Below are 21,215 nucleotides of genomic sequence, written 5' to 3'. Positions count from 1 at the left end.
GCATCACTATCGATGATTCACAAATCCCAAATTCTCTTACCAGTCATTTTCTCAAATTCAGCTATTTTTGTTTGCTGATCATATCAACTAATACCTTCCATTGCTCACTAGTTAACCTGTCATGTCAAGATTCTTTTCTTCTAGGTTATTCACACGACTTCCACTTCCTCCAGTACACGCCACATTAGCATGTATTTGAGCCCCTCGGTTGCGCATCCCTTGTCTTCTTGATCCTCTGGCAGTGCCTCTTCATTTGTGCCTTGGCCGGTCACCCCACCATTTTGGGTAACCCACTATTTGAAAACACTCTTTCACATCATGCCCATTTTTGCCGCACTTGGAACACGTCACAGTCTTTTCTCCATGTTCACCTTCCCCTCTAGCCTTGTTGCCGACATGCACCGCAAGTCCCACAACCAATCCCCTTTCATTCGCCGACTTGGTGATTGTCTTCATCCTTTCCTCTTGAATTAACATCGTGTACACACGATTAAGTGAAGGTAAGTGATCGATTGCAAGGATACTCGACCTCATAGTGGCATAGCTGACATCATCAAAGCTCATGACGAGTTGGTGAACCTTTTCTTCTTCCCTTCGCTTCTCAAGTTGAGAGCCAATTGAATACTTGCACCCACCACAGGTGTATTTGAGAATCTGGTCACAGTTTGCAAGTTCATCCCAAAGTATTTTTAACTTCTCATAGTACGCAGCCATGGACGCACCTTCTTGCTTACACCTTGTCAAATCTGCTTTTAACTGTTGTATTCGAGGTCCATTCACAACAGAAAAGCGTTCTTTGATGTCCTCCCACAATGTCTTTGGATTCTCTGCATATGCCACGGTGGCCCGCAAACTTGGCTCGATCGTATTCAAAATCCACGAAACAATCATGGATTGGACTATCCACCAATCTTCAAATTCAGTTGCATCCTTTCCTGGTTCTGTGTGAGTCCCGTCAATGAATCCCCACTTTCTCCGAGCTCGAAGAGAAATCTTCACAGCCCTCGTCCATTCGTGATAATTTTCCCACGCAATTGCACCTGCGTGATTATGTTTCCTGGGTTATTACTCGCGTTGAGGTCGTACGGCGAGTGAGTATTCTTCTCGTCTCCTCTTGAGGAGTGTGGTTTGTCTTCGATGGTCTTCTCTGGCTCTGTCGCCATAGTTTCTCAGGTCGTCCTCTATTTTATGTGTTTCTCAAGTTAGGCTCTGATGCCATAATAAGGAATGGTAATCGGCCTCTTTTGCCTTTGATACAAACTTTCATATATATACACTCTAATCAACAAATCACAGCAAATCTTTTCCTAATATAACAGCTTGATCTGTTATCCTAATTTATTCTTACCAAAAATATATATGACAGATTGCTATATACATAAATCAACAAACTTTCTAATTGACATTTCTATATATAACTTATGTTGACCGTTGTTAAATATACAAAATTTTAACATTTATTTTGATGTGTTATTGGTGTAAAATATTTTGATATTTATACGTTAAATTGTGTTTTTATACAAAATTAATTTTTGGAAATTTTATTGAATATTTTGGTTTCTCCCAGGATCTTCTAGTCCGGTAGACTAAAGATTTATCCCTTGATATTTGCTTAAACAGACTAGTGAACTAACCATTAGACCAACGGAAGTTGATTTAATCTTATGAAATTTTATTGAATATACTTTTTTTTCACGGTATCTCCTAATCAGACATAACAAGGACTAATCTGTCATGGACCAGAGCTCCATTTAAGGATTCGCTGCTAGCCAATGAATTGTTATATACACAACATAAGATTCGAACCATAACACTAACTTAAACTGACTAGTGACTTAAGTTACTTAACCACTTTATCAACTCATGTTGGTTAATTTTATTGAATATACTAAATTAGTAACACAAACTTTATCATCGTTATTAATGGCCAATAAAAGCCCAATAAGTCCAGATCACCAAAAATGTGAAATAAAACAGTTTGGGCCGAAGCCCCAAAGAGAACCCAATGGAAGGCCGTTGGGTATGAGTACTCGTTAGTTTTTGCGTTTTGCCCTGAAGAAAACAAAGGAAGCTGCTTTCTTTCTTTTTCTTTTCTTTATTAGTGGTAAGGCAAGCGACGACGCCGGTGGAAGTCGTATCGTGTTGTTTCTCCTCACAATCAATCCCTTCACTCTGTTTATGTGTAAGCCCTCTCTCTCTCTCTCTCTCTCTCTAAATTCTTTTTCCTTTTTATTTTTCATTACAAAATGCAATGCAATTCCAAAGCTAAAATACCCCACGCGGATCCCTTTTCTCTTCTCCGCCATTTTCTTATGCTCTCACTCTGTTGGAAGCGGGGTCCCAAAACTTTTGTGGGACCCAAGTTCTCAATTTTTTTTGGATGGTGCCAAGTGAGATACCCTTTTGCTTAATTTGCTCCAAGTTTTGATCTTTTTTTGATGGGGTGGTAACCTAAATGTTATGTGCTTATGTGTGGATGCAATGATTTCTTTTAGGGGAATGATGGTGCCCATAACAGAAATTTATTTGTTTCTTTTGCATTAAAGTGAGTGACTTGAATGGACTCCAACGAAATGGGAAGGGTGGTTGTTATGTATTTATGCTGAATTGTTATTTGTACACTCTTTGTTGTTGTTGCATGAAATAGGTTGTACCCGGAATCCTTCTTGGTTTTTGTAGAAGTTAAGGTTCAAGAGATTAATATGTTACTGAAAGATGAAAGTTAGAGCTGTTAGTTTGATGCTTTAGTTGTTACGGCATACAAGTAGAAGCAAAAGTAGCAAAAATGTTCTTGTTTATGTCACCATATTTTTTTGTATAAAAGAGATTCATGTGAAGTTCAAGAAGTAGCCCTCAAATAATACTTTAGGGGTATTTTATTAGTTAAGGAGCAACCAAATGAACTTTCTATCTCAATAGACTAATTGAGTAGAAATCCCAAGAAAGTTTGAAGTCGAAAAGATTATTTACTTAAAAAACGATTCCTTTGGGGTTTTGAACGAAACTAAAATGAGTGAAACTTGTGTTAATCCTTGTATAGTAAGTTTTAAGTGTTTATTATCATGGAATTAGTTTTGTTAGTGAAAGTTGTGGAAGGTGTACCTCAAGTCAGAAGGTTCATATTTTGTTTGTAGTCATTGGATTATCCTTTTAACTGATGAAAGGAGACAGAGAAGGGTTCTGGTCAAAGAAAGTGCCGAGTGTAGGGGAGGAAGAAGAGAGGATGGGAAGATCAAGGGCATGCTATTTTGTTAATTCCTTAGGTATAGCTTATATTTCTTCATTCTAATCCTTGATTGCCTTCCGTCATTGTTTATTTTCTTCCACTCACTGTTAATGGTTCAATCTAAACTTCAGTATGCCACCTATTTTCGGTTAGTAATCACTAGGATTGTGGGGTGTAATTATACATGCATCATCATGTTGACAATTTACTGTTGCTTCATGTTATTACTTACCCCTTGAGATTGCTCAAATCTTATGGCTGTTTGATGCAAATAGCAACCTACATCAGATACCTTAACACAATTCTTTAAATTTGTATCATTATCTTCTCTTTTTCTACTTATGTAGCATGCCATTACATATGTATGACGTTTTCTATTTTAGAAACTAGAGACTTTCAAATCATCCTGAAGGACCTACTGTAATCCATATGCCATGGCCATTATGTCAAATTCCTAGTGTGCATTTTGGCACTGGTTAAAATTGAGGGTTGGAGCATGCACTTAGTATTCAGGGATGATTCTACTTGCTCTAAAGTTAAGTTTTTTTTTTTTTTTTTTTTAAAGGGTTTGAAATGTGCTGCATGATTACACAGCAACCGCATTACAAGACCTTTGAACCTTTTAACATAGGAATAATAAATTAAGATAAACTTACTTCATGCTGTTTGTGGTCTTGCATATGTTTTGTATATATCAACCGACCTTTGTAATATCGTGTTTCCTTATATTTTCAGCCCTGGCAATTTCCACTCAGAATGTTGCTTACAAGGAAACTGAATTTGGTAACCCATAAAGCATGATTAGATGGAAGTGAAAGTTGAGGCTTGTGCTTTGTTTATCAGTCAATTGCTTTAAATTGCAGGAATGATCTGTTGCTGAATTCTGCAGTAGAAGCCCTTCTTTTATACTGGTAAAGAAAGAAAAAGCTTTCTTATCTTTTACTTATGTTAGCTTCATAGTTTTTTTTATTATGGATGGCGGTAAGCCAAAAATCTGCCATAAAATTATGGCGGATGGCGCTGCGGGAAATGGCGAAAATGGCGGACTACCTAAAAGATACATGTATGTACAAAAAAGTATGCAGAAAAATTCCAAATGTAATAAATTATAAAATCTAATCAATTTAATCAACTTTCTACCCAATTAATTCAGCAAATGCAGTAACAAATTCAACAAATAAACATAACATCAAGTCATAACACATCATAAAATATAAGAGGCAGGGGTAGGGGCATTAGAGGTAGGGGCTTGTCTAAGTAGACATAATTTATTGAACCTATATAAGTTGAAAAAAAATTGGAAAATAGAGAGGTTTATAATATAATTTATTGCATCGAACCTAGGTAAATAAAGGGAAACAGGAAAGAAAAAAAGGGTAGGAACACCAGAAGTCTGGAACAAAAACTAAGTTACGAACTAGAGAGAGGGAACCTGTGGCTTGCAGCAGCGGCTTCGCCAGAATGCAGAGAGAACGACAGAGAGGGAAGACGGAGAAGGAGGAACTGGTGCCGGACGGTGCTGCCTGGCATGCTGCTGGTGGTTCTTCTGGCAGCAGCGCAGCAGAGACGGAGAGATAGAAGAGAGTTTTTGGACCGTCAGAGAGGAAGAGGCAGTTTTATGAAGAAAGGAGACTGAGAAAGGTGAGTTGTAGCATTTTAGGGTTTCCTAAATTACTAAAATAACCCTAAAATTTTTCAAAATTCCAAAAAAAGAACCCCGGCAATTTCCGCCATTTCGCCGTCCGCGAAAAACTCATCGTGGCGACCACTGTATGGCGGCAAGGAAGAAATCCACCACGCCATAACGCTATGGCGCCGCCATAAATAAGAAAAATATATCTGGATATCATTCCTAAATTGGTTGGAAGATGCAAGATCATTCCATTTCAACTTTAATTGTTTTACTGCATAAGCATAATTTTGTTTCATTTTTTTGTATATGTATTCAAACATGTAATTAATAGTTTGGGACTGTGGTTACTATTCCTTGGGATTTGCGGGCTTTGTGATTTCATGTAGTGACAAGTTTCTTTCTTTCTTTAGTTTTCCTCCTCCCTCTTCCTTTCGAGTTTGCATTATCCGCAACCACCATTCCTCTTGCTTGTTGAGAATCTTTGCTTACAAAATAAAATAAATAAAATTTGAGGCATCTTTTTCTTATTTTGCTTTCCTTTTGGATGTTCGTCATAGTCATGCTAATGGAAGTAGGAGCAGGCGACCCTTATGCAACTAATCCGGGTCCAATTGATGGTTCAGTTCTTTATGATCAAGACAAGCATGTTTCCACAGCAGTATGGGATGGACAGGTGCAGTTCGCTAGCCGAGAAGCCCCGTTGCTCTGTATTTTTGGCTGAAAGATCTTATAAATTGCTTGATTATTTATCGAAGTCTTTTCTCATTAATGCTTTAACAGGAGCGTGGGGCTCTCAGATGTCATGAACACACTTCGAAACTTGATCAGTGGACACTTACCCCAAAACAGATCGAGTTGGTAGAGAGGGCTGGATTTGGATACTTGAGGTCAATCCCAGCTATTAGCCTGGACAATCCACTTATCTCTGCTCTAGTCGAAAGGTGGAGAAGAGAAACAAATACTTTTCACTTGAATGTTGGAGAAATGACGGTAACCCTTAAAGATGTTGCACTCTTGCTTGGTCTAGCAATTGATGGAGATGCTGTAATAGGTCTTACATATACTGCATGCAATTCGGTTTGTGAGAAGTATCTTGGCAAGGTGCCAGAATCTGGCTACACAAGTGGTGGAATGGTGAAGCTGAGTTGGTTGAAAGAGTTCTTCTCTCGCTGCTCTGAAGACGCTCCCATCGAAGTAATAGAGCAACATACTCGTGCTTATCTTCTATATCTTGTAGGTAGCACTATATTCTCCACCACTACGGGAAATAAAGTCCCCGTGATGTACTTGCCATTGTTTGAGAATTTTGATAGATGTGGACAGTATGCCTGGGGTGCCGCAGCGTTAGGATTCTTGTATAGAGCACTGGGTAATGCATCGCTGAAAACTCAAAGCACCATTAGTGGCTGTTTAACACTACTGCAGGTAGTTTAGATTTGTTCTACTTCCCTTAACTCTATCTTTGTCCTTTCCTCCCAAACATCAATTTTCCTTTCTATCAAAATCATATGTTAATCAGTTATTGTCTATTTGCAGTGTTGGAGTTACTTTCATCTAAACATCGGGCGCCCAAAGCTTAATCTTGATATGATGCATGATCGATTTCCATTTGTGCTTAGATGGAAAGGCAAACAAAGTGGTCCGACTGCAAATCGTGATGTTGTTTTTTATCGCAAAGCTTTGGATTCGCTAAAATCATGTGATGTGAGTCTTTTTTTGGTTTTTATGTTTAATTATGATCTGGGAATACTGGGATGTTTTTAAACGGAGAATCAAGTTTCACTGTTATCAATGTCCAGGTAGAGTGGCTACCCTACAGAAACATGGACAGCATGGTAATTCCTGAACATATCAAAAGAACTTTGTTTCTTGGGAGATCGAAGACAATGTTGATATGCTTCGACAAGGCAGAAAGACATCTTCCAAACCGGTGCTTACGGCAGTATGGCATGCTTCAATCAATCCCAGAGGATGTAGAGCGATGGGAGAGGAAGAGTAGAGGAGTGGATGGCGGGGTTGATTTATCTGGTAAAATGGAATCAGAGCTTAATGAATGGATGGATCGCCGTGTGCATATTGTTGACAGCGATGAAGGTATTGATGAAAGTGAGTACATGGAATGGTATTTGAGAATCACTCGAAAGTTCATCGGGAGGCCTATTTCTCTCTCGTCCGAGTTCCAGAGAACGGTAAGGATATGTGCAATGAATTCGGTTATATAACTTATTGCCTATTATAGATTAAGTTTGAAATGCTTTTTAAAGAAAATAAACAAATCTATGCAGAATGCTGGTCTGAGGGACATTGCACACATTGCGGATACCTTCTCGACGAAAGGGTTGGATCCACAACAAATAGAATCGATATCACGGATTAGATATATCGCCCATGAATGTTTGAGAGACCAAATTGGCGGTCCGGTCATGGTCTCAACCTCCCCCCAAGTTGAACTTGGAAAAAGGGTAAGAGGAAAGGAGAGGGTTAGAAGAAAAGGCGCGGGTAAACGATTACGGAAGGATGGTGCAGTTCAATATACTAGTGCAGTTAGTGAAGATGAACAACCTCAGTTTTATGGTACTGCTATTCCGGTTGATCAATTACATCTTACAAGGATTGATAGAGAGTTGGATCATGCACAATTATGTTCTGTAGAGAATGCAGTTAGTGCTGTCCAGTTGATTCACGCCGAAGGTGACAGTGAGAATCTGCAGCTCTGTGATGCACACATTGGTGTCAACCAATCAGAGCTGCACTATGCAGCCGTTGCTGATAATCACAACAAGCCGGACGATCGTGCTGCCGACGCTAACCATCAAGATCTAAAGGATGGAGTTGGTGAGGACATAAAGGAAGAGTTTAACCATATGACTGGTGAAGAGAATATCGATGAACTAACTGTGGCGAACACGGTTCATGATGTACAACAACCCTATCCTATGGTGAATGATAGTTCACAGGTTTGCGACGATGCCATGCACGCGATTAACAACAACCTTGCAGAGACAGCTGCAGATGTCAGTCAGTCGCGTCTCGGCAACTCGGCTGGGGAGGTCAACCCGCATCAGAGCAACGCAGACGACGATTTTGTTAATTCGCAACTTTCCCATATTAGCAATGAGAGTGAACAACAGCCATCTGCTAAAGCAGGAATAGAAGTGTCTCAACAACATTCTTCCATTGAAACCCATGAGGATATTTCACAGAAAGGTGATTGTAGTGTTGCTGTATAGGGTGAAAGAGCATACACTATTGTAGTTTTTTGTAGAGAAGCAAAATTTTAGGCAGAAGAAAACCTAATTTAAAAGATGTGGTGGTGCCATGTATAATTATTTATATTAATTTATCATCTTATTTTTTTTATTCTTAGGTGCATGCAATTTAATTACCAAGGTTGTCTCAGATCATAATTATAAAGCTTCCATGCAAGAGTTGAGACTATACATTATAAAAATGCATTACCATAGCTGAGAATTTTAAGATTAAAAAAACAATCAACATCAAAATCTGCCATGATTTTTAGACACAAAAAAAAAAAAAAATCTGCCATGATTTGTGTGTGTTAAGTTTAAATTTTACGATGAGATTCAATTGCTAATGAATAAAATTATAAGTTGAATTTAATTTTTTGAGTTGATTAAACTTAATTTACTAAACTTACTTTTACTTCTAGTTTCAATTAAAAAATATCTATATCTATATAAATTTTATAATATGAGAAATATTAGAGAGTCAATCAATTTTTTTTAGGCTAAAAATATATTAAATTACTAAACTAAAAAAATAAAATTAATAACTAAAAGGATTAATTTTCACGTACAAGCCTTTTCACTATGAACAATGCTAGGGAACCAAAAGGGTATTAGCCAAAAACCAGCCAAATATCTCTGGGTGAATTCAATATCTTTACGAGTTAATATATATGGATGTTTCTTCTGCGAAGTATCAGAATGTTTCTTTTTCATACTAAATGGATGTTCTTTTATATATTTTTCGATTTTTTTTGTATTACAAATGTGAATGTTTCTATTTCTTTAAGAATTTCATAATTTTTTTTAAAATTTTATAGATATTTAATTATTTTTGCTAAAATATAACTGAATATTTCTTTTGTTAAGTATTAAGATGTTTTTTTTTCATATTAAATAAATTTTTTTTTTATATTTCTGTAATTGAGATGAAGCAAAAGATAAGAAAAGGAACATTTCTTCTTCCATGAAAGCTTTGAGGAACAAGGAGCAAACACAATCTGGCTAGCCAAACAAGGCACGAGGCTACTCCTTTCATACCATAGGGGCAGTTGCTGCCGCTTAATAATAATAAAAACTAGTTTCATGGATCTTGTATGAAATAATAGGCTTCTATTTTCTGATGCAGTACTGCTATTCCCTTCGGAAAAGCAAAAAAAAAAAAAAAAGAAACAGAGGAAAAAACATTGAAAAAGAGATTGAAAATTAACCAAAAAAAAAAACAAGAATAACAAACGGGAGGTGGACTTCGTGTTGAAGCAGTTGTCTTGGATGCGCTTGTTGAGGGCGTCGCGGAGAGCATGGAAGTCGCCGGCGCTTCCAACAGCATTGGTGAGAGAGAGAGGTCGGTGTGTGTGATTGTTAGATGTAGGTAGGTTAATGTGAGAGAGAAGAGGAAGGTTTTTATAGGTTTTAATTAGGTTTACTTAATCAATTTTGAATTTTTTAAATTTTGAATTTAAAAAATTTAAAATTAATAATTAATATAAATTAATGTGGTTTTGTTTAGTTTTTGGCTGGTAACCTCTTGGTTCCATATACTTTTCCTTTCACTATACAAGTTACACAAGTCCTGAAAATCCCTAACCTCTTATGTTTCACGCGCCTCCTTAACAGATTTTTCAATCAATCAACGCGCAAATATATAACTTCCTTTTTTGAAAAGATTTCGTTTCCTTTTTTGAATTCCTTCTGCGTTTTCTTGTCTTCTCTCTTTGATCTCTTTCGTGCGTTTCTCTCTCCCTTCTCTTTCGCCGTTTACGTAAGTTTCACTCTCTGTTCTCTTCGTTTTTCTCGTTTTCCATTGTTTTTGAAATTAAGCTTTGAAATTGTTTTGAAGATAATGAATGATTCAACTTCAGATTATCAGCTGAACCAGAGCGGAGTGGATTTTGAATTTGAATCCAATGAAGTTCCTGAGGTGTGGTTTAATTTCAGTTAATAATTGAATTTGAATTTGAATCCATTTAGTAGTTTATAATTGTGTAGTTGAATAATGCGTGAACCTTGTCTGTGAAATTTTCTGTTTATTATTCCTTGTTTGAATTGAATCTAATGTACTAGTTCTGATGAATTTTCTGCATTTTATATCAGATGTTCAGGTAAATCATGAATATTTGGGTGTATTTTAGGAAAGTTTAGGTGTATTTACAGTTTATGACTTTTCATCTCACTGAGGGTAAATTGTTTTATTCTTTTAGTTGAATTGTTTTAGTTTCTGTTTAATGATGATTTATGAATCTGATTTTTGTTATTTTTTATGATGGTTTTATAGTTCTATTTACATTCTATAGTTTATGCTTGTTTTAATATGGTGTATTTTTGGTGTATTTTGCAGCCCTCTATGGTAATGAGTAGTTTGTTCTCCACATACAAGTATTTTTTTCATACAAGTCTTTACAAGTCTTCTCCTCCTTTTATTGTTTTGAATCCAATCAAGTGGCTGAGGTGTGGTTTAATTCAGAAGAAAAAAATGTAGTATTAGAGAAAATATTTTTCTGTACAAAAATGCTATTTGTACACTAAAATCAGCTACTAAAATCAACCACCAATATATTTGTGTATAAATACATGTGTAGTTTAATTTATTTTCAATGTATATTTGTATTCCAGTATGTATTTTATACTCGTGGCTGATTTTGGTGGCTAATTTTAGTATACACGTAGCATAACTCATTTCTGTATTTGCACCAAATTTGGGTGTAAAATGAAGATATTTGGGTGTATTTTAATAAATTTTGGGTGTAGTTTTATTCTGATAAGTTCTGCATAATTTAGAACTCTTTCTTTTCCTCCTCCTCATTTTCTGCTGCTTATTTTTTTCATCATCATCACCATCTTCTTCTTCTTTATTTCTTATTCATCTTTTCCTTTTTGTTTTACCTTCTCAAGTTTCTTCTTGTTTTACTCTCTTAACAAGAATAAAAACAAAAAATCAAACAAAGAAGAAGAAACACATAATGCTCCAAAATTACTTGAAAAATGATAAACTTACATTCATTTAACTAAAAGAAAGAAAGAAATAAGGAAAAGAAGAAGAAAAAAATACAGAATTAGAGGAAATATTTTTCTGTACAAAAATCCTATTTGTACACTAAAATCAACCACTAAAATCAGCCACCAATGTATTTGTGTATAAATACATGTGTGGTTTAATTTATTTTCAATGTATATTTGTATTCCAATATGTATTTTATACTCATGGCTGACTTTAGTGGCTGATTTTAGTGTACACGTAGCATATCTTATTTCTGTATTTGCAGCAAATTTGGGTGTAAAACGAAGATATTTGGGTGTATTTTAAGGAATTTTTGGTGTATTTTTATTCTGATAAGTTCTGCATAATTCAGAACTCTTCTTCTTCCTCCTCCTCCTCATCTTCTGCTGGTTCTTTTTTTTTTTTCATCATTATCACCATATTCTTCTTCTTCTTTTTCTTATTCATCTTTTTCTTTTTGTTTTACCTTCTCAAATTTCTTCTTGTTCAAACAAAGGAGAAGAAGAAACACATAATACTGCAAAATTACTTGAAAGAAGATGAACTTACATTCATTTAATTAAAAGAAAGAAAGAAATAAGGAAAAGAAGAAGAAAAAATGTAGTATTAGAGGAAATATTTTTCTGTACAAAAATGCTATTTATACACTAAAATCAACCACCAATGTATTTGTGTATAAATATATGTGTGCTTTAATTTATTTTCAATGTATTATTTGTATTCCAGTATGTATTTTATACTGGTGGCTGACTTTGGTGATTGATTTTAGTGTACATGTAACATAACTCATTTCTGTATTTGCAGCAATTTTGGGTGTAAAACGAAGATATTTAGATGTAGCACGAAGATATTTGGGTGTATTTTTATTCTGATAAGTTTTGCATAATTTAGAACTCTTCATCTTCCTCCTCCTCATTTTCTGCTGTTCTTCTTCATCTTTTTATTTCATATTCTCATAATTCTTTTTTGAAGGAAAAAATCAAATAAAGAAGAAAAAATACATAATGTTGCAAAATCAAAAGAAGAAGGAGGAGAAACACGATGATGAAGATGAAACACGTGAAGAAAAAGGAGGAGAAACACAATGAAAAAGAAGAAGGAGGAGGAAGAAGAGGAGGAGGAGGAGAAACGCGAAGAAAAAATGCCAGTTATGATTTTTATCGAGGAAGAAGAAGAAGAGTCGTTTTTAATGGTGAGGGAGCGCTTTGGAAACGTGATGCGCGTGTTAACACGCTTTTGTGGGTGAGTGTAGGGGTGTAAGTTATCGAACCGGACCAAAAATTATCGCAAACCGAACCGAAAATTACAACAATTGATTTAAAAACCGAAAAAATTGGTTTTTTTTTATTTTTTTCTGACAAAACCGATCGGTTCGGTTCGTTTTTCGGTTGGCTCAATAGAAACCGAACCGAACCAAACCGAACCGAAGATATGCATCCATTTCAATGTTTTAACCATTTTAACCTTTAACCTAACAACAAAAATCCCTAACCCCTAACCATTTCAATGTTTTACTCTTATTATTTCAGTTTATTGACTATTTTAAACCTCTAATTATTGTGATTCATATTTTGCTCATTAGAAATTAAAAATCGAAAAAACCGACCGAACCAAACCGCTGTTAGTTCGGTTCGGTTCGGTTCGATTGTTGTAAAAATAGTAAACCGAACGGTTGTGTGTCTATAGGAACCGAACATATCGGTTCGGTTGGTTTTTGGTCCAAAACCGAACTAAACCGAACCGATAACAGCCCTAAGTGAGTGTAGTTTCTATTGAGTTTGGTCTAACTTGTAAGACTTATAAATAAAAAAGACTTGTGTAACATGACTGTAGCTAAAAATACTGATTAAAAATAATAAATTTTACTAACATTGAACTTCTCTCAAGTATTATTACAATAACAAATGAGCTAGTGAAGAAAAAAACAATTTTAAGGAGAAAAATAAGAGTTGGTGACATTTGCCCCATCCTTTGTTATCCTGTTCACTCTGAAGTCTTGGGTCGAACAAGAAAGGGAGAAAGATGATATTGACACTCCAAACCCCACGTCCACTTTCTCGCCTCCCTCGCTTCCTTCCATTCTCCACCAACGCCTCTATCACCCTAAACCAATCACAACCCGCCACGTGTACCTCACCACCTCCACCCTACTCCCAAATCCTCTCCACTCGCCACTCTCTCCTCTCCCGCCAATTCTCCGCCGCCGACCTCCTCCGCTCCCACCTCCACCGTCTCAACCTCACCGAGCCTCACCTCCGCTCCTTCCTCCACCTCCCTGACCCCTCCGACCTCCTAGCTCAAGCCGACTCACTCGACCGCCGCATCGCCGCCGGCGAGGATGTTGGTCCCCTCGCCGGAGTGCTGGTGGCCGTCAAGGACAACATTTGTACTGCTGATATGCCGTCCACCGGCGGGTCACGCATTCTCGAAGGGTACCGGCCGCCGTTCGACGCAACCGCCGTAAAGAGGGCGAAGGAGCTTGGCGCCATTGTTGTTGGAAAGACCAATCTAGATGAGTTCGGTATGGGTAGCACCACTGAAGGTTCTGCATTTCAGGTTCTTCAATTTTCTTTAATGTTTAATTTCAAGTATTTGCGATTCTGTTATTTCTATAACTAGCTTATAGTTAATTTCATGCTGAGCATACTTAATTATATGGTATTGTATTGCATTGCATTTTGTTTTAATTGTGCGGATTTAAGTCTATGTCTGTTCTTTCTATGTTCCAATTTGGGTGAAATGAATTGTGTAACTTTTTCTCAACCATTTTCTTTTTAGTTTCATTTTGAGATAGTGAGTATAAACTTCACTGCAGATAGAAATTAAGCTCAATTTTATTGTTGAGGTTTCCGAATTGAGACCATGGGTCTAAGACCATGGTTGCATTGCTGGTACTCATGGATGTGGTGTAATTTGGCTAAGCTTTATGTTGTCTGGATTCTAGTGTTCTTGCTATGGCCCATTTATAACTGGGATTGGTTTACTCAGGTGATGCGTATGTTCATTCAATAGGTCACAGCCAATCCATGGGATCTTTCTAGGGTGCCAGGAGGATCATCAGGAGGATCGGCAGCTGCAGTTTCTGCCAGGCAGTGTGTGGTATCACTGGGAAGTGATACTGGTGGAAGCGTGAGACAGCCAGCATCTTTTTGCGGTGTTGTAGGTTTGAAGCCAACTTATGGGCGTGTCTCAAGATTTGGACTTATGGCGTATGCGTCTTCACTTGATACTATTGGTTGCTTTGGTTCATCAGTCGCTGATGCCGGGATTCTCCTTCATGCAATTGCTGGTCATGATAGATTTGATGCCACCTCAAGTAATCAAGTAAGAGTTCTTTTATATTTGGTATAATTGTTATAGCCCATCTAATCTCCTGTTGTTAGCTGAAGTTGTCAAAGGTATTGGCATAATTTGTCTATAAGATGGGCAGTTGCCAAAATCATTACAAGTGTTTATTTATGTATTTCTTGTTACTAAGCCGATTCCTAAATTTATTTCTCAGGATGTGCCCAACTTTCTGTCTCATTTTGTCTCTGCTAGTTCCTTTGAAAGTAAGCCCTTGAAGGGTCTGAGAGTTGGTCTGATCCGTGAAACCATTGGTGACGGTGTTGATGCTGGAGTAATTTCTGCAATTCATTCTGCTGCTTCCCATTTTGAGGAATTAGGATGCTCTGTAAATGAGGTCCTTCTCATCATTTTACTTAGTTCGTACCTATAGCTTCTTTATAAGTTTATGTTAGCACAATTATATTTTTAGTATGTTTCATTCATTTGCTCTTAAATGTACAGGTCTCACTTCCATCCTTTTCCCTTGGGTTGCCAGCCTACTATATCCTTGCTTCATCTGAATCATCTTCCAACTTGTCTCGCTACGATGGTATCAGGTGATAGCTAAATGCTCCATGGCCTCCCTCCGAGATAAAAACACGCATTCCACAATGTTTTCTTCTATGCTCTTTATTCTTGTTTTGTCGGGTTTGACACCTGCTCCTCCCCCCTTTCCTTTTTCTAATCTATTATCTAGATATGGAAACCAAGTTTATGCTGATGAGCTTGACTCTCTTTATGGAAGTTCCCGAGCTAATGGATTTGGTTCTGAGGTACATCCTTTTACTCCCTAGATTTCAAATTTGGTGATCTACGGGTTTTTGGCAGCTTTGTATATGTCTATGAAAGGGATGGTCTAAAATTTTCATTGTTGCTCTTAAAAGCTGGCTATGAATTTTAAATGCATATTTCAGGTCAAAATGAGAATTTTGATGGGGACATATGCCCTTTCGGCTGGTTACTATGATGCATATTACAAACGTGCACAGCAGGTACTGCTAAAGCATTATTCATTTTGCTATAACTATTATATTTGGTCCATTTCCCATTGTGTATTATAAAGTCTAAGCAATGAAATAGGGATACGTGGTATGATAGATACGCTCATGGATTTTCTTATTTATTTATTTATTTTCCCTGTTGCATTCATGTCTAAATTTCATCTACATAGGCCGGTTTAGAATCTTTGAAAAAATATTTATGACTATATTTTCACAGGTGAGAACCATAATTAGGAATAGCTTTACAGAAGCACTCAATCAAAATGACATCCTGATTTCACCAGCAGCTCCTTCACCTGCTTATAAAATTGGTAAGCATCTACATTTGCATCTTATTGCTTTGTCACGATTGCATTTCATTGCCTGCATTATTAATTGTCTATTTGCTTGTGACCTTTTAAGGTGAAAAGAAAAATGATCCCTTGGCCATGTATGCGGGAGACATCATGACTGTAAGCATTTCAATGTTATTGTTTGATTTCCGTCTCTTACTTTTATTACGTTAGCATTTACCCGGAAAATATTCTTAGTATGAGAAAAAGAATCGCCTAGTGGAATAAAGTCACCAATTAAGAGTTCATCCTCTTTGATATTGTCTGAATTTCTATTTCTAGGTACTTAATATTCATTTACCTGTCACTAACCATAATCTTTGGCCCTCTCTCTCTCTCTCTCAACAGGTAAATGTTAACCTAGCTGGACTACCCGCCTTGGTTTTGCCATGTGGATTTGTTGAGGGTGGGACTGCCGGGCTTCCTATTGGTCTACAAATGATTGGTGCAGCATTTGGTGAGGTATGACTTTTTCTATCTATTGCACTCAACTCCTTGTTGATGGATATCAGGGATATTGTCTTTAGTTTTATTCCCGTTATCAATCATCATTTCATATAGACATGAATCATGATTTGATGCATTTTCATTGTTTCCTACATGTAGCTTAACGGAAAACAGAATTGTTTTCTTGTTGCTATGCAATTATCAAGGGACATAAGTATTTAAACCATTTTAAAAGTTGTGTTTTTTATGATTTTTGTTGAGATAAAATCCAACATGTTTCCAGAAAGCTAATTGCAAATAAGAAATTTGTGTGTATGACTTGGGTCTTGTCCGACAATAAGAAAAAAACTGCAGTGTCTTTGCTTTATCAGTTCTAAAGAGATGAGTCGAATTTTATTCTTGTGAATGAATAATTGGATCCCCATCCTTTATATGGTCTTGCAGGAAGAGCTTCTGAGAGTGGGACATATCTTTGAGCAGACACTTGAAAATTGCAGATTTGTTCCACCAATTATAGCTGAAGACATTGCAAGCTAGTATAAATGATCCTTCTACCTTTCGGTGATCCATAAAAAGTTACATTAATTCATGACAATATGGTGGTTGAAGTATTTTTTTTAAGGCAATTCAGTACTATATGCTGGTGGCATTCAATGATTCAAATTAGTAGCTTAAGGAATATGATTGACAGTAGCAATGCGAGATTCGTTTAGTTAGCTTTTGATATGGTGAATGGGGTGTCACCAGCATTTTTGGTTTTTGATGAAAGACCCCCAACAGCTATAATTTGGTCAATGTAAAACTGTGTTAGGTTGATTTATGTGTAAAGAAGCAAATGGTTGTTTAGCACTTTCCAAAAAATTTGGTTAATGTAACTACTTCGTATTAAGAAGTATTAAGAAATTTTTAAGGTAAAAATCAGTGCAGTTAACTTCATGTGAAGTTGATAATTAAGAGCGGTTAGATAACAATTTAGTCAAATCAAATCTGTCAAATTATTTAACTTTTAACTGTCAAGTTTACATGAAGTTAACTTCATTTCTACCTATTTTTAAATTTGCTTGGATACTATGCCTTGAATGAGAAAAATTTGTAACCACCATTGGTGAAGTTGGTAGATACCTAAGTTTTTTTAGGGTAACATAATGTCATAATGTTTTAAATTAAGAATCTATCTTATCATAAAAGATTTATTTAATATGTGCTTTTAATAATAATATTAAGATTATTATTAGTAAAAAAATTAATTATTTTATTTTAATAAATACATAACAAATATATTAAAAATTTAAATATTATATTTTTTTTATAAAAACCTTTTAAATCGATAATTTTATACACATATTAGCTAATTTTATCACAAATTATATAATTGAAGGAAAAAAAGACCTACATTCAATATACTTTAATGAAAATCTAAAAATTAATGCAACAATTGAATGAAATCTTACCCATATCACGAGTATCCAACAAACCAAACCCAACCTTATCCCAATAAAGTTCATCTAAAAGACTATAATATAAACTGTGCCTTTTGTGCGTTTGAGTTAGGAGTTAAGACTCACCAACGGCGCACGTTAGCATCCTCAGCTCACCCAAAACACCGCGTGAGTTCACGCTCCCTGGAATCTTCCTCTCTGCGTGTTCCGATTCCTCTCTTTCTCTCCCTCCTCGTTCGTCCTTCGATTTGGCGACGAGGTTCCCGTACCTTATTCGTTGATCCACCTTCGTTCGGATCGCGTCTAGATTCGATCGATTATGTAAGCATTTAGCCAAATCTCGTTGTATCTTTCATGAATTGGAATCCTGTTTTTGATGATCTACTTTATCTGTGATCCATCCTTGTTAATTAATGTTCTTTCGAAAATTGTATTAAAAAAAAATGGAGAAGGAAATAACAATTCTCTCTCTTTTTATTTTTCCCACTGATTTATTAGCCAAAATTGTGGAAGTATGAATAATTCCACGGATCATCTGTTTCTTAATGATATGAATTAATAGTAAATGTGAATTTCTTAATGGAACCGTATTCAGTTCTCATCTTTGTTTCTGTCTTGAAAATTTATCTTTGACGTCATCAAGTGAGTTTTTCAATTGAGAGAATCCAATTCTATGCATGTATATATGAATCTACAATATTTTTCTAATAGAAGTAAATTTTCATTAACAAGAAGAGAAGGATGTTATATGAGGAAGAGAACATGAGAGGTTAGTTTCTATTGGTTTTCATGATTAGTTTGAATGCTTATAGTCTTCTTCTTTTCTTGGTTATCAGTGTCATTATGATGAGAAAAGGCGAAGTTCAATTACCTGCGCGGAAACTTCCATCCCTGGTTGATCTCTGTGTTCAGAAAATAATAGATAATATAAGATACCTTGGAAATGTTGGTTGTGTCGATCTACACCTGCTCGAGCGAATTTTGCCACACTGCACGGTTGATCAGTTGATGCATGTGGAGAAGGCAAGCGAAGTAAGTTAAGGTTCTCGTTTTTGTCAACTATGTATGGAGCTATCACCAGGTGAAATGGTTTGTCTAATTTCCCAATATGCTATGCAGGGAGCTGATTTGAGTCCGGTGACTGATAAGTTATGGAAAGGATTCTTTGAAAAGCAGTACGGGTCAAATTGCTCCAAGGAAGTAATGAGGAGGATGAGAGAAAAGAAAGTGTCATTTAAATGGAAGCAGTTGTACGAGGTGAATTTTTTACTTGGTCATTCTTTGATTTCTTTATCATAATTCTTTTTGGTTCGACTCGGTTATATTTTAGACGAATGGGGTGTATTCAATAAAAATTGTTAGCCGCGCTCACTACGTTAACTCTCTGCAGGCAAAACAGAAAGAAATAGCCGAGGCTGAGAAGGAAGTATCTAATCGAATCAGGAATCTGTACAAGAAAGAAGATGCAAGTATGTTCCTAGTGTGTGCATTATTGGCTACTTGTTTTAGTTTTCCTTGCCTTTCCTGCTTTGCTGAACGTGAATATCCTTTTGTCTACCTGATTTGAATCTTTCTCAACCTTTTAACATACATGTTTGTTTTATCCAAACAAAATGCTAATATAACTTGATAAACATACATGTTAACTGTTAGCTTGATGAACAATGTATTGGAATTCTGTAGAAAAACAGAGTAGGCAAGTACAGCTGTGCACTAAAACTCCTCCTTCAAGTAAAAAAAGATTCTGGGGAGGTAACTAGTTCAGTCTACTATTGTGCTTTATATTTTATTTATGTTTCATCAGGTTGCACTTTTAAATGTTGTTTAATCTTTGAGGATCTGTTGTAGATGGACCAGGTTACAATGTGTCAAATTTGAAGAGCAACATAATGAAGAAATCAAAGATAGAATTTCTAAAGAGGTAACTTATAATGCTGGATGGAAGCAGGGGCCTTAAGGTTTATAATAATTTCTTTTGGTCATATCAATGATCATAAGTTGGGCAAAATAAATTAGTAATATAATTATGGTTGTTTTGTTGTACAATTTTATCTTATAAATATTGACCCCTTTGTCTTTTCTTCTTTTACAGTCATGAGATGAAAAATCTTGCAGTGATGAAGAAGAATACTTTCCAGAGGACTAGTAGGTATATATGACAGCAACTTTTTGGTTAGAAACTTTTTCTAAGCATTTTTCTTTGTTTTTTGGCTATACATCTACCCAATTTGTAGTGTTTGTAATACTTTTACAGGAGCTAACAGTTTAGTTATTGCTTCCAAAATAATTATCTCAATCCTCACTCCCTTTTTTTGTTCTCCTTTTATTTTTCTAAACAATCTTCCATTGCTTGTTGTTCTGCAGTTCAACAAGCATTATAAGGACTGGAAGTACTTCTGGAATTGGTTCAACATCAAAAGATCCCAAATCCATCAGAAGGATGTTTTAGGAGCAAATTATGTGAGAGATGGCAATGCTATGGATCATTATTTGCTTTTAAACTGTAATGTTAGTTTCAGCTATCTTAACGCTAAGAAAAATGGCTTACTTTTCTTTGTTGTATTTATTGCATAAGTTGCATCGAGGCATGCATGGTAGTTGATGTAATGTGTTTCTTACATAAATGAAATTAGCATCTTCATACCGAATGAGTTTATGATCTAGCTGCAAAACAAATGGAAAAAAATATTTACTTATGAAGGGAGATGCATAAGAATATCATGGGCAGAAAGTTTGTGTAACCAATTTGTATCGTATACATTTATTCAATGATGTACACTTTTTGTATCCAGATACATTATTGTACCAAAAAGTGAAAGTGACTGATAAAAAGAAACGGAAGGAAGGACACAATGGATGTTACATGAACTCATCATATATGCGATCCTTCTCTTTCATGCTGAAGGCATGGCATGCAATGACTCTGCCTTAGACAGGTGAGTTCCTTGATGTGTATGAGAGAAAAGTTATGTGCTTAAAGCACATTGAATGAAAGTGAAAATGTTTAAGAAAGTTATTTGAAATGTTACCAATATTGTCCTGTCAGGAATATCTGGTATAAGGGTTTAGTATTGACTTTTTGAATAACTAGGTTATACCATTTCATTTCATCAAGTATCCAACAACCACGTTATTGCTGTTGCACTCTTGGAAGTGTTGAAGACTTGGACACCCTCAAGAAAATATAAATGTTTTTGTGACTTACGTGATGCTTAAACATATCTTAATCAGCATGTAATCCCTAAATTCGACTCTTTTTTTTTTTTTTTTAATGTAAACATGTTTCTGTTGCCTGAAGTCATTGAATCGGCCTCATCAGTCATCACATTTGTCATATGACACGCATAAATATCTCTATATATATATACATCTATAGAATAGATATAGGGAACTACTTGAGGTACTTGTCTTGTGTCCAAATTATTTTGTTCCTAAAATATATCGAAGTGGAGTTGAGAGAAATTAAATGATAAAATGAAAACAAAATACTAACAAGCGTCTTAAGCATTTGTGAAATGCATTCAAAAAATTAAAGGATTTATCTTTTTACTATTATTTATTTATTGC

At 35.8% G+C, this 21,215-nt stretch overlaps 4 protein-coding genes across 18 annotated transcripts; 3 read left to right on the top strand and 1 right to left on the bottom strand.

Moving 5' to 3' along the window:
- Positions 1–249: 249 nt before the first annotated feature.
- LOC140176443 (uncharacterized) lies at positions 250–1,163 on the bottom strand. Its single transcript, XM_072207815.1, has 2 exons — positions 1,041–1,163; positions 250–993 (listed from the first exon to the last, which is right to left on the bottom strand). The coding sequence occupies exons 1-2, from the start codon at positions 1,161–1,163 to the stop codon at positions 250–252; spliced, it is 867 nt and encodes a 288-aa protein (XP_072063916.1).
- Positions 1,164–1,998: 835 nt separating this feature from the next.
- Positions 1,999–8,219, top strand: LOC112719785 (protein MAIN-LIKE 2). 15 transcript variants are annotated; one of them, XM_072207882.1, is made up of 9 exons: positions 2,037–2,182; positions 3,135–3,263; positions 3,962–4,009; positions 4,090–4,137; positions 5,417–5,532; positions 5,640–6,284; positions 6,396–6,563; positions 6,659–7,048; positions 7,145–8,219. In XM_072207882.1, exons 5-9 carry the CDS (start codon positions 5,419–5,421, stop codon positions 8,087–8,089), a joined length of 2,262 nt encoding a protein of 753 aa, XP_072063983.1. In that variant the 5' UTR covers positions 2,037–2,182; positions 3,135–3,263; positions 3,962–4,009; positions 4,090–4,137; positions 5,417–5,418; the 3' UTR covers positions 8,090–8,219. The 15 variants fall into 15 exon arrangements, with proteins under 15 accessions (XP_072063979.1, XP_072063983.1, XP_025626264.1 ...); XM_025770479.3 differs by having other exon boundaries at positions 7,124–8,219; XM_072207884.1 differs by lacking the exon at positions 3,135–3,263 and adding an exon at positions 3,610–3,761 and having other exon boundaries at positions 2,055–2,182.
- Positions 8,220–13,027: 4,808 nt separating this feature from the next.
- Positions 13,028–17,112, top strand: LOC112719783 (glutamyl-tRNA(Gln) amidotransferase subunit A, chloroplastic/mitochondrial). Its single transcript, XM_025770472.3, has 10 exons — positions 13,028–13,658; positions 14,115–14,426; positions 14,605–14,784; positions 14,892–14,986; positions 15,127–15,202; positions 15,344–15,421; positions 15,648–15,741; positions 15,833–15,882; positions 16,111–16,224; positions 16,654–17,112. Exons 1-10 carry the CDS (start codon positions 13,125–13,127, stop codon positions 16,744–16,746), a joined length of 1,626 nt encoding a protein of 541 aa, XP_025626257.1. The 5' UTR covers positions 13,028–13,124; the 3' UTR covers positions 16,747–17,112.
- Positions 17,113–17,642: 530 nt separating this feature from the next.
- Positions 17,643–20,690, top strand: LOC112719782 (uncharacterized). Its single transcript, XM_072207873.1, is given in 10 exon segments — positions 17,643–17,969; positions 18,485–18,680; positions 18,768–18,905; positions 19,039–19,117; positions 19,332–19,400; positions 19,497–19,569; positions 19,741–19,797; positions 20,013–20,044; positions 20,047–20,156; positions 20,441–20,690. Coding segments are annotated over 9 exon segments (771 nt in total). The 5' UTR covers positions 17,643–17,969; positions 18,485–18,491; the 3' UTR covers positions 20,465–20,690.
- Positions 20,691–21,215: the final 525 nt, after the last annotated feature.

This window comes from Arachis hypogaea, chromosome 11, assembly GCF_003086295.3.
Source record: "Arachis hypogaea cultivar Tifrunner chromosome 11, arahy.Tifrunner.gnm2.J5K5, whole genome shotgun sequence".
NCBI lineage: Eukaryota > Viridiplantae > Streptophyta > Magnoliopsida > Fabales > Fabaceae > Arachis > Arachis hypogaea.
This window is presented reverse-complemented; position numbering and strand designations above follow the sequence as displayed.

What these genes read in the sequence shown, in the direction of transcription:
- LOC140176443 (XM_072207815.1), bottom strand. Translation starts at nt 1,163, where the DNA reads ATGGCGACAGAGCCAGAGAAGACCATCGAAGACAAACCACACTCCTCA. An exon ending in CAGGAAACATAATCACGCAG is followed by an intron (nt 994 to 1,040) that starts GTGCAATTGCGT and finishes AGGGCTGTGAAG; the next exon opens with ATTTCTCTTCGAGCTCGGAG.
- LOC112719785 (XM_025770479.3), top strand. Translation starts at nt 5,419, where the DNA reads ATGCTAATGGAAGTAGGAGCAGGCGACCCTTATGCAACTAATCCGGGT. An exon ending in CAGCAGTATGGGATGGACAG is followed by an intron (nt 5,533 to 5,639) that starts GTGCAGTTCGCT and finishes ATGCTTTAACAG; the next exon opens with GAGCGTGGGGCTCTCAGATG. An exon ending in GCTGTTTAACACTACTGCAG is followed by an intron (nt 6,285 to 6,395) that starts GTAGTTTAGATT and finishes GTCTATTTGCAG; the next exon opens with TGTTGGAGTTACTTTCATCT.
- LOC112719783 (XM_025770472.3), top strand. Translation starts at nt 13,125, where the DNA reads ATGATATTGACACTCCAAACCCCACGTCCACTTTCTCGCCTCCCTCGC. An exon ending in ATGCGGGAGACATCATGACT is followed by an intron (nt 15,883 to 16,110) that starts GTAAGCATTTCA and finishes CTCTCTCAACAG; the next exon opens with GTAAATGTTAACCTAGCTGG. An exon ending in TTGGTGCAGCATTTGGTGAG is followed by an intron (nt 16,225 to 16,653) that starts GTATGACTTTTT and finishes ATGGTCTTGCAG; the next exon opens with GAAGAGCTTCTGAGAGTGGG.